This window comes from Battus philenor, unplaced genomic scaffold, assembly GCF_028537555.1.
Source record: "Battus philenor isolate CCGP_79_NKW_IND1 unplaced genomic scaffold, ilBatPhil1.0.hap1 SCAF_27, whole genome shotgun sequence".
In the NCBI taxonomy this organism is placed as follows: Eukaryota; Metazoa; Arthropoda; class Insecta; order Lepidoptera; family Papilionidae; genus Battus; species Battus philenor.
The window spans coordinates 5,561,556-5,577,519 of NW_027181690.1; the positions used below are offsets into that span (position 1 = coordinate 5,561,556).

Consider the following 15,964-nt stretch of genomic DNA (forward strand, 5'->3'; position numbering starts at 1 on the left):
AAATATAAACAATTTCGTATAAAGTGCTTTGTTATGTTATCGATGTAAAACCGATTATAAAGACAACAAATTTTTTGAAAAATAATTAATTATTATGCTATAAAATTAAATTATACCGATTCACATAATCGGCTTAGATTAATCTTTTTACTATCATTTGTGATTAGATAGAAAAGAAACGGTCACGTCGCCAAGATAATATGATCGATCGATTTTTAAACGATTTCAGTTAACACAATGATACGCACACCGATGTCTTCGTGTAAGATTCTCACAATAAAATAATTTTAATGATAAACATTTAAAAATGGAATCACAATGACGATGAGTTTTAACAAAAAATAAAATTAGGTAACATTTTGATAAATTCTATGCTTCCGTAAGTCTTATGTTAAAAAGATTAAATAAATTACTTTATAGAAATGTTCAACATTTCTATAATGCCATTAAAACATTACCATACATAATTAAGAGGATACCATACATAATTAAAAACTACACTTATGACATTGAAAATACAGTTAGGAATAAATAACGATAATATAAGGTTTTATATAATCCAAAAGATAAGATCCCAAAAAGCGTCATTTACTTGAAAAAAGGCTTAGAAGCTAGTAATTCTATTATTTTTAATCAACCTATAAATAATAAGTTGCCTAGATCTCTCTTACGACGTTGAAGTAAAACAACAGCGCTTAAGTCAGGTAAACTGCAATGTAATCGTCGCAGGCGTCCAAAACAGCTTGTTGGAGCATCGGGTCGCGCGTTTTGTCCAGCGCTGAGGTGTGGCTGGGCAAGAACAAGCACATACGGGAGCTGTCGCCCCACGAATGGTTCTGTGTGCCTGCATATATTAATTAGTAAAAAAATTCGAATTTAAACATTTTGTTTCATTGAATTTGGATCGCTTACAGTTGTTACAAAATAAATATTTAGCTTACAAATTAATTTACAATTAATTGTTCTATCACATATAAATATACACAAAAAGAAAACAACAAAAAACACAAATTAGAAACAAGGTAAAAAAAATTATGATTACGTGCCAGAGGGATATGCCTCGGGAATACCGTCGTGTACTTCTGGCAGCTGAATACTAGAGATTAACGGATGATGACTGGGAAATTAGGATGGAATTCAGATAGGTAGACAATTTTAAGAATTCCAATGTTTATTAGCACATATATTAGTATTAGTACTGGATCATTGTGCGAGTGAGAACCAAACATGGATCTTATACGAGGACGACATAAACATGTGATCGCGAGAGCATGAGCTTCAGGTATAATGCAGACAGATAATACGACGTTATATACAGATAAAAAATATTTAACGATTTAATAACTAAATTTTTACCGTTTCTTATCAATTCTATTGTTTCCATAAAGTTAATGTTGTTAGCCCTTAGGCTTTTACAGCTTCGTCATATATGAGTCCACGGGGCGTAAAGGTCCGTAATCTATGTTAAAAACTTAAGCATTCGTGTTTGAGAAACTAATTTTGACACTCTGATGGAGGTTGAGGCAGCTAAGACGAGGCTTACCTGGTCGTGTCAGTGTTGATGTTGGTGTTGGGCGTGTGGAGTGAGGATTAGAGAGCAGCGTGGACCACTTGGGATTCTAAGGAAGGATGTGCGTCGCGACGACGGGGCCGGGTGGCCGACGCCGTTTGCATATCAGACGGTGAAGAGCATTATTAATTATATTATTATACTAAAATTAAGTTCACGAGACGGCTATAGATCAATATATTGTCATTACCAAACCAACATCTGATCTATAAGATTTTAAACATCCACCTGTAATATTAGGAAAAAAATTAATACACGCTGTATAAATTTGGTTGTTACATTTAGTGGTATAATGCTAAGAATTACACTAACTAACAGTAACTAAGTCCAAAAGATACACTTAGCAGTTAAACATTAACGTTATTGTTTTTAATAGCAAACATTACCGTAATACTTGAGCGGCCATTGATGATGAGAGTGTGTGCGAGTGAGAAGGCACGAGGGCGTCGATCCCGGCGTGAGGACCCGAGCCGGCCACCACGGGCATGCGCCAAGCTTGTGCCAAACCACGTCGTCGTATCTGATGGAGACATGTGTGTTTATCTATTATACTATATATCCAACGCAGGTAATGCCTTTTCATTTTATGATATTTTTAATCAAACCTGAAAATACCCCTGCTATACAGCAGAGATCTTTAACCATTACAATTTATTACGTACTATTTAACATTTTATTTATATTCGAAGCTTAATAGTATTTGCTACCTGAAGTCGGCATTACCTTAAATGATTGTCATGGATTTTACTGTCACGATTTCAACATGACGTGGCTGTCCTGATCATGAAAATTAACACAATTAGATTCCTTTAATTTGCCTATGCTAAAGATAGAATCTATACAAAGTCAAACGATTACGGGAAACTCAAAATATGAGACGTAATTAACGAAATAGACTCGCCATTTTGAAAACATACGATTAAAAATTTTGGTAAAAGAATCGACATCCGTATGTTTACATGGTTGGGTTAGATAACTGTCTTATATCGTTGTCATTTCCGCCCATAGACACCCACTGCTGGGCCTCCTCCGAAGATATCTATGGGGGGATATACCATAATCGCCGCGCTTTGCAGGCGAGTTGTCCATCGGAGTGTTGTAGTACGGAGAGGACGCTAATGGCCATCCTGTAGAGCAGTGTTTCCCAACTTTTTTTATGCCATGTCCCACCTTAGCTTTTTGATAATTCTTATGCCCAGCATTTCATTATGAATGTGTACAAATTTATTTTGTACACATTCCCGGGAATCCAACCCGCGACCTAAGATTGCAAGTCTCAGTCCACTACGCTTCAAATTCTACATTTTTGAAATTGTTCCTGTTTCTTCATTCAGTTTTAATTGTACATAAACAAAGAGTATAATAAAAATTCAGTTGAAATTGTAAAAAGTTGATGTACAATGGGCGGCGTTATTAAATGTTAAGATGCATTGTAAAAATATTAATTAAAAAAAGAAACTAGTATATTTCAATGAGGCAAAATATTGAATGATTGTCGTATATTCTTTTTATTTTAAAAACTAAATTCTTATCGCTTGCCTACGTACAATATACGAAACTTTTTATAGGTTCACTTCGTCGACGAATATTAAAAGAGAAATAATTTTTAAATTTGATTGTATTTTTTTAAGATTGTTGTTGTTTTGTGTTACTATATCTTTCACGTAATAGATTACGTACTGCATTGTTTTAACTATCGAAGCATTTATTTAATAAAGTACAATGAAACATGGTATATAAGGAAGTTATTAGCTCACCCAACCCTAGGACCCCACATACAACTCGGGCAAAGTTCCACGTTTTCCTTCTCTTTTTGGACAGAGCAGATCGTGCGCGTGCTTGAGAGAATTTTTTCTACAAACGTTACCGGTTTCGCTTTCTTCGGTGGGTTTTTACGATCTGCAATTTACAGGGAAGACATGTTTTTTTATATAAACATATTATTTTCAACAAGCGTAAAATTAGTTGACGGTTCACTTGAATAAAAGTAATGTTGCAAAGGAGAGAGAAAGAGAGAAAGAAAATCTGAGCACCTCATCCGCCACCGAAGGGCTGGACGTCACAGGAGGCTATACCACGCCTTCTTACAACCTACTTAGCAAGACCTTGGCGACGAGTTCGTGATGATATACCGTACAACCGTGCCCGCCCTCCCAACGGAAGAGCCGAAGGTGGGTCGGGTAGATAATAAGCTGGATTTTGTCCAAGAGACTTCCGCTTGTACTGGGCACTCGACGAACGAAGATATTCCGACAAGAAGGCATTCCGAAGACAGTCGAACTTTCTCAGATACCCTTGACAACGGCTCCATCCGTTGCTTATGATCTCATAAGTTCCCAAAGTGGTCCAGGTGGACTCCCAGAGCTTCGTAGACGACTCGACGGCAATGAATTGGGGTTTACAATTCATCATTCAAGTCAACCTTCTCCTAGACATAGGCAGATAATATTTTAAGAAGCGCAGCAACTCTTGTAAAAATCTGAATATTCCATATTCAGTAAAACGGTGTCGAGTATTGTAAAACGTCGCCAATATCCGCAAATTTCCATATTTAAATCTAATTACATTTTTGTCAAATTTCCGAAATATAGCGGCAATAAATCCACCGGAACAATGCAAAATTTCGAAAGTGGTCTATGATAAAAAAAGTCTGGCCTTTGCTAGTTTTTTTTTTAAATATAGTGAATCTTATTACCAGGATTACAAAGGGATATTTTAAATATACCAGTAAGGCCATAACGGTTCAGAAATGTCACATACGAGAGATCTAAAAAAACGAACATGTATTTAATTTTTAATCATACTTACGAATAATGGTGATAAGCCATTCTCTTCGGCACGAGAGGTGGAATGATGAGGGACAGTTGGGGCATTCGCGGAGTCGTTCACCTTTGCCGCACACCAGACACCACGACGTGTGTAGTGTAATCGGAGTCTTTTCTGTTAACGCAGTTTTCTGGAAAAGCAATTCTTTCTTTAATTTGATTCAATATTGCATTGTCTTGTTCATTGTGTATAGATTTTTTTGATAATTACAAAACTTCGTCATCATGATCATTTCAGCCGTAGGTGACTAATTGCTGGGCATATATCTCCCATATTGATGTTTCAATGACCTTAACAAAACCGTCTTTCCACCTTTTGGATAAACGTGCTACGCTATGCTTGCCGGTCTCTCTCCTCACCAGAGAACAGCAGAACAGAACCTGAAGGCCCTAGCTGCCACTTTAACTGGCTCGGTTATCGATTATTTTTGTTCGTATACGAAAGTTCAAGTATCTTTTCATGCCCGTTTCAAATAAAAACTTACACTTGTGTTTTTTCCTTAATGTTTTCATGAAAAGGAGCGCGAAGGATAAATTTAATTAAATATTAGAGATGCAATAATTTACTGTTTTAAGTAAGAGAAAAGAACCAGTGCAAACTTTTGAAATGTGAACCATTGCGTTATATCTTCATCGTCGCTCGTCTAACGACAAGTCCACGAGAACTAGTAATTATTTATATATAGTTCTTTAAACTTTCGTAAAATTATGCTTAATAATATGAAATTAAAAATAAATGACGTTCTTCCCTTACGACTCGACCGCCGTCGTATCTGCAATGTGACTCCGTTTAATTGTGGAGAATAAGGTAACGCAGTACCGACCACTCTCCCTCTGCAACTTTCCCTACGGAAAGAAAGACAAAAAATACCTCTCTCTTTTGTATCCTAATTCTTCTCATGCCAACTTTGTCTTAAATTGGCAAGTCAGTTACCGTCACTATTAAGTTCCATTAATAACAAGTAATGTATGGTATAATACATCTCTTGTTCGATGGCTTGTCCGTGCGATTATCGACAAACGAAAGTTTTATACGTCGTTCTATTTCAAGATGTACACAAATAATCACTATAAATGATCCTAAGTGGATTTAAAACGAATAAATAATATTTTCTTTTTCATATAAGCATTACACTTTTCCGTTGGCTGGGCGCAAAATAAAAATCGTCCACAATATGCAAAAATGAAAAAAAGACAATAATTTGACATATATACAGTGAAGGAACTGTGAAAATTTAATAAATAACAAGAGTTAGAAATTTGGGTAAGGTTATAAACAAAAAACCATTTAGCGACTTTCGCGCCCGACAGAACAGTAGTGTAGTGTTAATATTTCTAGCCAGTGTAAAACATTTCCTTACATTTTTTTCATTTATATCTTTATTCTCAGATTGTTTACGAACAAAATTATATCTCCAACACTGATGCAAATAATTCTCTATTTCCTTTTCAGTGATCGAATTCTTTATAATCATTTCAAATTTGTCTTCTGTGCTCGCATCTATGTTATTGACGTAGTACAGACTCTCTTCATTCTCTTTATTCTCCTGCAGCTGAAAATAATATTCGTCGAAGACTCTTTCCTTCCCTCTCCTAACGAACTCTTTGAAGGCATTCTCATATTTGCCCTGTTTTAATGGTGTATGTGTTATATCATATGCTATATTGAAATCTGGTTTGTTGCAGTTAGATGGCTTTACACTAAAAGGCAGAGTGTGATCTTCTTTAATTTTTCTCTGTAATTTATTCATAAAAAACATTAATTTTATTTAAATTTATTTTTATTATTACCAACTCTACCAAACTACAAGAATTTTGTTTCTGCACTACTAATTAATTATTTTGAACTGTTATAACTTTTACTTTAAATTGTAACAAAATAAATTTATTAAAATAATGTAAAAACCTTCTAATCTGATTTATGACATATAATGACATATCATATATTTTAAAAAGAGCAATATTTTGGCTTAGTTTTTACATATTTACATTATAATAAACTTAAGTTATCACTAAAAAAGTTATTTGAATTTAAAGACCTTCCGTGGCAATGATGGTGGTTTTACCGGTGCAGATACTTTATCAGCTGGACCATAAAATGGCCTAGACCGTTCAGCCAGGTGCAAACTTGTATAAGGTATCCACAATTTATCTTTTGTGTGAGCAATCTCCACATAATAGCATAGTTGTCTGGTTACATTAATACCATCAGTATCTGGAGAGATACCTAGAACTAAAATTTTTTATGATTTTTCTATTCTATGTTTAAGTAAATATTTCAGATTTTTACACAAATACAAATTCTGTAGATTTTACATTTTTTATTAAAAGGTAATAAACTTTATGTAGACAATGGAATTAATAGTAGTTTTATGAGAGTATAAAATAATAGATGTATAAAGAAATAAGTCAACACAGTTATAATAACTTATGATAAAAGTGGTAACCCTATTAACATTTGCACAGCTGTGAACCAATCTTTGTTTCAGGTCCCATATGTTTAGTAAATACTAATAAAAAATTTAAGCTAATGTCTTATGTGAATACCTATGTATAAATTTAATTTTAATTGATTGAGGGATAGGTATAGTGATAGGTACAAAAATAGTAAATTTAACTATGTTAATTAACTGCAGAACATTATTTACATAATACAAGTAGTATGTAAAACTAGCATTATTATTTATTCTATTCTTATCAACCAACTGTAGAGGCCAAAAATTTAATATTGCTAATTTATAAAGCGGTACAGGAACTTCACAACTTTCAACTTCACAATCCAAACAATATGATTAGTGATAAGCAAATATGAAAGAATTCTTTAAGGGTAATATGTTCATTAAAATCTAACGCTCAGTAATTATTTATCCAGTATATATCCTAATTTTAATTGTAAATTTAAATTTAAGTTTAATTAAAATTTAAGTAAAAAATTTAACTCGGTTCAATTTATTTCATACGCCTATTCTTTTATATAAAAATTGTAACAATAAAAATGAAGTATGACGGAAGAATAAATTTTTTATACTCATTTATAAATTTAATATTAGTATATAAAATAAAATAAAAATGTGTGAGTTTAAAAAAGTTTAAAAAATTTAATATCCGAAATAAAAATTAGTGATAGAAATGAAGAATCTTGATAATTATGTACCATTGAAAAGAAATAAATAGGTAAATACCTATCATTCCTACCCAATTTTTGTCATAATATCTATTACTAGTTTTAATTAAAAAAAAATGTTTAAAAAGCAAACCCTTGTTGTCGTAAAATAATCCCTTCTCATCTTTGATGACTTGAACTTTCGCATATAACTTTTTGCAGATTCGTGCTAGAGCAATATCACCTAATTTCCAATTTAAAATACTCATGATTATAACATTGCAATGAATTTAGAATTTGAAAGTGTTCAGTACAAATTAAAAATAATATAAACACTATATAGCACAGTAACAACTGCTGAAACCGAATGTTTTCGCAAGGGAACAGGAAGTCAGTTAACTTTTGTTATTACCAAAATTTTAGAGAAGTCACCTCTGCATTAAAGTATATGAACATGAAAATAAATGCGTAGTTTATCAATAAAAATATTGTACAATAATAATACTTGTTTTATTTTAGCAGTGAATTCGAACTTTGAGTTTCTTGACTTTAAAATACTGACCTCTAGTATTAAGAAGTGACATTAATTACTTTAAACAATTTTTAACCATTTGCTTTTAATTTTTCCAATACTTATAAAATTAAATTGAAGACTAAGATGACTTTTTGTGTAAAAACTATGTTATCTTTTATTAAAATATATTAACCAGAGTTTTTTCTTTTGGTGGTGAATTAAATATCGGAAAAGTGAAAAAAATTGGATAGTGCATAAATTACTTGAAATTTGTTATGATTATTAAATAAGTTTCACGCCATCTATCGGCAAGTAGTAGAACAACAAAGTTATTACTATTTTATAGTTAACGTTGTTCACAACAGATGGCAGCACCTCGATGTGGTACTTAAAATGGTTAATATCTTTCGGAATATTAATAATACATTTTTATAACATGATTATATAAATAAAATTATTAAATAATGTATTTATCAATTTTCTCTTTCAATATAAATGATTTCCCAATATTTCAACGAATCAACATAAAAACGTGTGTTTAAATGTAAAAATCAATTTGCATTTGTAGTTTATTTTTAAATTTAATGATATCATTTTGTAACCGTATCTTATTTTCATTTAATTGTCCATTGTAATACACCCTAGCATTAATCACTTACTCAATGCAACCTATGTAATCTTGTTTATTTAAGATGACGTTGTCCTATTGGTTAATCTTAAACGGTAGGCGTTGCGGGCTGCTGCGCAGCATCCAATCATTGCGAGACATCTTGTATCTGGTAGATAGGGGACCGATAGCTGAGTAGTTAGTAATGCGTAGGTAAGCGTTGAAAATGTACCTACACGTTATAATCGATTTTTATGAGGAGGTTTTTCTTTATTACATATTCATATAACTACTGTAATAAGTTTTTTTTTATATTTTATAAGAAATCGAGATAAATTAATACATAATCTGTTTCTAACGCAAATAATCATAAGATATTATTTGTTCGTAGGTATTATTTGTCTATTACTTTTTCAAACTTAATGCAAAAATTATTTATTCATGCATTAAATAAATTATTTTGTTTCAAAGGGCTTATCAAGGAAACAAGTAACCGTAACTTAAGCTAATATAGGGACACGCGCCTGTATTGTAGCGATGCTATATACTTACCATGAATCTAGAAGTCTATCGTGGACTTATTATTCATTAGTTATTATTTATATGTATTAATTTTATTATAATTCATATATATTATTATATTATGTATATTAATTTTGAATTTTTAGATTATATCGTAGTTATAGTGACGACATGCTACTGTAATATCATCAACATCATTTCAACCGTTGAGAGTCCACAGCTGGCTTCTCCTTCGAGTAAACCTTCAAAATAGATTTTCCATTAGACCAGAAGAAAGCGGCGTACATTTAGCGTCTTCGATAATTTTATATGTTTGTTCGCCCATGGTCTGTCCATTCCAGAATCTTACGTTTACGGATATTTTTAGTCCTGATCTTGTTAAATATCCAGAGAAAAGCCCTCTTTGTAAATCATGGTAGACCACGTTTTAGGGTCGCAAGTCACATTGGTCATCGATCTTTATCTTAAGGCACTGGAGGATATTGGATGAAAATGTATTTAAAAGGAAAGGTTTTCTTTCTTTTTATTATTATTATTAACCCATACAAGATTTTGAAATTCACTAATTGCATTTATTTTTGCAAAAACTAAATTATATTTTATATTATGTAGACAAAATATCAATTCTGTCTTATTTTTTCGTCTAAATTCCGTTTGATATAATATATGACGATGATTTGTCATAATAATACGCGTTTGTCTGAAATAGATTTCTTTCGCTATTCTAATAGTATTTTCATAAATCATCTTAATAATTCACTGTATTGATAACAGAATTTTAGTAAGTATTTTTAAATACTTGCCTTAAAGAATATTGCGTGCCGGAGGAAACATTTTGACATTAGGAGTTATTCGCGTGTTGTAAGCCAAACATTTCCTCTTATGTGAGACCACTTTTGTCTTCGTTGTATAAAGTAAATTTTATATATTGCATCCAGTATAAAAGAATACAACAGAAACGCTACTTATGTGGCAAATTGTACTGTATTTTTTACTAATGTGCACTGCTGCTGTATCTAAATAAATAAATAAATAGTAGGTTACCGTGATGTATGTATTGTTATTAAAAATTGAAGACCATCAAAACTCCAAGGTCACTTCGAATCGCTGTGGGTGAAAGGCAAGAAGCTAGAGCGACGCATCTGTCGTTGCGTGGCACTTTCCCCGTAATAAGGACGCACCTTCGCGACGATGGTCTGTTAAATTGACTATGACACGTGTTATATGTCATTGTCTTTATTATACACAACTTCATTCAAATACAGGGTGATTAATAGACAGTGTTATTACTTTATTAGAACCGCAAAAGAATCAAGATTATTAACGCAGCTCGAAAAATGTGCTCGTTTGAATTGGCAGCGGGCGGGGCACAAGGCTCGTGTCTGCTGCTGCAACTGCTGTGGAGGTGTTCGAAGTTGTAGAAGATTATTAAATCCAACTTCGAGAAAGAGATCACTCGCCGAATTCAGCTCGCATGGGCAGCGTTCGAAAAGCTCCAAAATACCATATCGTCCACAATACCGCAATGTCTAAAGGCGAAGATCTTTGACCAATGTGTGATGCTAGTGATGTACGGATCCGAGACGTGGTCACTTACAACAGGCCTTATACGAAGACTCTAGGGTTTTCAGAGAGCAATGGAAAGGTTGCTCAGAGTTTTGCTGCGATATATCAGAAATCAGAAGATGCACAGAAAAACCCTGGTCACCGACGTAGCTCGAAGAATTGCTCATCTGAAATTGGGCGAAGCCATCGCTCGTAACTGATGGCTGTTGGTGTCGAAACTTTGACGAGTTGCGACGACGAGTTGGTAGACGCGGAGAAGGTGGACCGTCGATATTTTTAAGGTCGCTGGATGCGGAGTGCACAAAATCGGTCATCGTGGCGAGCGTGGAAGGTTTATGTGTTGCAGAGGGTGTCGACTGAAAAGAAGAAAAATCTGAATTTTAAAACGCTTTTACTTACTATGTTATCAATACTTTGTTTATTATCTCTGAAACCATTAATTTTTGGATAGGTTATACCATATATTAATTTACATAAAACTATTTGATTACTTTCACCCTGTAAAGCCTTAACAAATACAACCAATGATAACATAAATGAAGAAACGGAAGAGCTCGTTAGTTAAATAATTTCTAGTTTTTTCAGAATATCGATCAATTTAAGCGTTAAAAGTACCGTTTTTTTCTGTAAGCGAGACAATGGGCGCGAACGGGTAGCTCCTCGCTCCCGATCGAAGACAATCGAAATGTTTTTACCGGTCGCAGCTCGTGCCGGCACTGCCCGCCATCCTGTACAGCCACGCACGAAAGTATTCTCTTACAATAATTACCGTTAGGATACAAACTTTAAAGTAATACTCATAAGAATTAATTTATTTTCAACATAATATTTTAATAAAATAAATCCATAATATTTTTTTTGTAACACAACACATTTCTATGTTTATATTTTTACTGCCGTACTTTTGAATCAGCACAAACTTAATATTTTATTACTATTTCCATTGACGTTGATACGTGATGCTGTCTCCGTTAGTAAAACGCAAAATAGATTACTCACTCTTCACGTGAAAGCAACAATGATTAATTGGGTGTATCAATAAATACAATTAGTAAAAATTAATCTGTTTATTTTTAGTGAAATATATTTCTTCTGAACTATTTTAAAATTATACTTTTTGTACATTTTAATTGATTTTCGATTAATTTTTTATTGTCTGTTTTAATTTAATTCCCATGGATAAACCTTAGTTACACAGCACAAGTATTATATGAGTGTGAATGTTCTGTGTATTTGTAAGAATGGTTGAACACATGTCTTGCCATAAATATTGTTACAAAGAAAAACAACATCTTTATTGTGCGTAACGTTTATTACAAAGTGTGTAAGTTTAACATATTAATACAAAACAATTATGATACATAAACTTATTTGAAATGCTCTCCTTTGGCTGTAATATAGTCTTAAACATTGAGGCCACTTATCAATAGCAGCACGCACTCTTTCTAAGGGAAAAAAATTTCACTGCCAAAAGTATGGATTGTTATAGGGACTCCAAATAATCTTACTCAACCTTACTCTCTAAAATAGACCATAAATCATAATCCAGTGGATAAAGATCAGAATTGAATAACGGGCAGTCTTTGGCTCTGATGAAGCCCGAAGTGTTCGTTTCTTACCAAGAATGGGTAGCATCCGGCGTCTAGTCTTCCTGAACGGACTATTCCTGGTTATTGAATATTATGTCGTTAGGGGACTTAACTATCTTCTCAAGAATAGTATTTTGATGCACCTGTGCCAAACTTTACATACTTTATGTCATGAATATGGCTCAGTCAGACTTCAATGTTCAGATCTGATATTTTAAATCGTTAACAGAGCAGAGGTTTCATTGGAGCTGTCAATAGTACACAAACATTTGACTAAAACCAAGCATATGGAGAATTTTAGAAACTATTTATACCATATCTATTTTATGTAACACGTTCACCGCGATTCGGTTCTTTTTATTACTCCACTCCAATTTAATATCGCAAAATATTTAATAGTATATTAGCGCGCAAATTAGAAAACTGTATGAACAATTATATAATGACAAATTCCAAATTCGAAAGTAACATTTTGTTTTTTTTTAATTATAACATATTTATGGCCAGATTAAATACTGCTCTGTGTCATTTACGGTATTATTTATCGTCATATATGATTTCTAATACACCATATAAAAATAAATAAATCACTAAATTATTAATCTAGTTTAAAATATATTATTATATATTAATATTAGCTGATCTCCTGCTAGAAGTATGACAAGATAAAAATGAAACCTTTAAGTACTTGATGTTACGTCTATTGTCAGCATCTGTCGTCATTTTTTATTCGTTCCGTTGATTCCCTCTCATTTTTTTGCGGCTCTCGAGTCGACTCGCTCCAACTAAGCAGGTAGCGCGCCAGATGATAATAACAAAGTTTGTACATAAATTGTTATAATTTCTATACTGCTTATATAGAAATTGTAACAATTTACGTACAAACTTCATACGAGAACTTGTTCACTTTAAATATACAGAATATTTAACTTACTTTATAGTTGCGTAGAAAAGTCTCTCGTGGCCACGTACGAGCGCATGCCGTTTATAAAGATCGAGTCTAGGTTTAATCTGAATTTAACCTACAAGGAAGAGATCCATCTCGAAATACAATCACAAAGTGATCAACAAATATAATTAAAACTAGCTAATTGGCGAGATTGAAAAAAAAATATTGCAAAAAATATATTAGAATACAAAGTAACCGTAGACGTCGAAAAAAAAAACAGGCATGCCAGTAAAGGTCTAATTTTATTGTTACTATAATTTGATAATATCAAGGAGTCTTGTCCGCAGAATTTAGTAAATTAGTATGTAAGGAATCTCATCTAAAAATATCTTAATTCTTTACTGAATAACAAAACGAAATGTGTTGTTATGAAGAAAGATTTAGTTTTTTTAGTAATGAGATTCACTTGATAGATGGTGAGGAGACCATCTCTAATAGAATTAAATAGAATTAAAATTAAATAAATATTAGAATCTAAAATCCTGGCTAGTACTGCATTTGCGACTTTCATTAAAAAAGAAATCAGATTTTGGTCGAATTACTAGCTTAGAATTGTTTAAAATCGAATTATTGTTATATTATGGATAACTGAATCTAATCTTTTCTTCCCTATCATTGATAATATGTCTTTTCAAAAACACCATCATTTTATTAAACCTTCGGAAATATAGCCAAGTCTCCAAGTACATCTGATATCAAATGTTTGCTTTTTCAACTTTAAAGTTCGCCTTCATCCTTTCCCCCATAATTGCAATTCCTAGACTCAAATCATGAGAGTAATCAATGATCTTTTACTACTTTGTAATTCTCACAAATTTGATTTTCGCCTTTTTTTGGAATGGACTCTCACTGCTATGAGATAAGTGGCATTTGCAGATTCCGCGTGTATGGGGTGGCAGAGCGCAGACTGTGCCTACACTACACTACACTTGTTAGCTTCCGAAGGAGCCATGATTTCCTCCATACTTGTTTTTTTTTACCAAAACATGTTTTTTAATAAACTTTCTTTTGTAATTATAGAGTTAGCAAACCGTAAACGTTATATATTTAACAACCCTTTATATAAAAGCTTGATAAAAATCTACGATGAATCGATAAAGTATTTTTTACACTTTTCAAAGATCCGTAAAAACGTTCTGTAAATCTCGTCGTACCTGTTCTGGCAACACTGGCTGGATTCAATACGCTCTCAAAAAACTTACGAATCTAACTACCACTTAACATGACCCCGCTTAGCCGTCACAAATCACACTAATTGACTATTCAATAAGTAAACCAACAAAAAAATTTACCGAATCATATCCTTCCTGTCCCACTCGTGCCGTTCCGTTAAATAAGTAATGAGATTGGACGATCCGAGGCCCATGAGAAAGTCCACGAGATTAGTTACTTTGAAAATGTTTAGACCGGTGGAAAAATACAGTTAAAATTACGGAGGTAAGCTGTTCATAGATTCACGACAATCAGTTTGGGTTTCTGATCGCAAAATTATTTTTACTTTTTATTCTTAATCATTTTTAATTTGTTAAATTTATAGGTCATTTGTAGTGACTTAATATACATTTCGGATTATTACATATTAAAATAAATTTGTATGGCCAGAAGTTAAAAGCTCATCGCATTCTAATAGAGAAAAAAATAATGAAACATATTTCAGTTTACAGACTTTATACAGGGAGTTTGATTACGGTACGTATTCACCCCCTTAAAGCCTTTGCACCTGTCACCAATCAGCCTGTATTAAGATAGTAAAATATTTATTGCTTTTAAAAAAAGTATTTATTTATTTTTATAGACCCGACCCCAAATAAAGGGAAAAGGAAAGGAAGAAGAAGATTTATTTATTTTTATAGGCTTAAAAACATTTTCTACAAGTCAACCAAAATTGACGCAGAGATAACAAGTAAGCGGGGGTGTAGGTGTGGTAGAAAAATGATACAAAACATGTAAAATACTTCTAAAAATATTGTAACCATTTTAGCCGTAGGACATCCATTACTATGTGGATGCGGCCTGCATCTAGTGTCTTATAATACAAAATATAATGTAGACGTAATAGATAAATAAATTTATTATTACTAATCAATTACACTTACACATATAATACACAACCAGAGTTAACTCAATTCTTCCGCCAAAAGGTCGCGAATTGTCATTTAAAATAAATTGTTTAACTTAGAGGAGTTGAGCTGTTTCTTTGTTTATTACGTAACATAGCAATTGTAGCGCTATCGACACGAACAAATAATCCAAAAATGCGACAGTGTAGATCAATAATGATAAAAAATTATGTCTTTTCAATATAGTTTTAATATTTTTTTGGCTAAGAAAAAAGTTTTAGTTCTTTTGTTTGAGTATGTCTAGGTTATCTAAGAGTCCGCGAATCTAGAAATCGGTGTATCTCATTGGATGGCCACACAGCAGGTGACGGTAGAGGCAGCCGTTCACTCGATGACGTCACGCGCGTGGCATTTACGTGGCCCGTTATCGATGATCGATGGGATCGATGTTTACGTTATGTAATTACCGTGCTATTGCGCAATGAGCTGCATCACGGTTAGCGTTGCAGTTTCTGTTAATGTTGCTTCACACTGACGTCCGCAGGTACCGTTTACCTTTGTCGTAAAGTGAAATAAAGTTAAAAAGCATGCTGTACGTAATATTAATTAATCGTTTTTTCATTTATCAATTGGACGCCTGTCGATAACACGATAGAAAA

The 15,964-nt window shown here is 32.8% G+C and overlaps 1 protein-coding gene across 1 annotated transcript; it reads right to left on the minus strand.

Annotated features, from left to right (window-relative positions):
* Window positions 1-650: 650 nt before the first annotated feature.
* LOC137925684 (uncharacterized) lies at window positions 651-7,767 on the minus strand. Its single transcript, XM_068769155.1, has 7 exons — window positions 7,653-7,767; window positions 6,435-6,628; window positions 5,757-6,131; window positions 4,379-4,526; window positions 3,328-3,469; window positions 1,957-2,090; window positions 651-844 (listed from the first exon to the last, which is right to left on the minus strand). Exons 1-7 carry the CDS (start codon window positions 7,765-7,767, stop codon window positions 696-698), a joined length of 1,257 nt encoding a protein of 418 aa, XP_068625256.1. The 3' UTR covers window positions 651-695.
* Window positions 7,768-15,964: the final 8,197 nt, after the last annotated feature.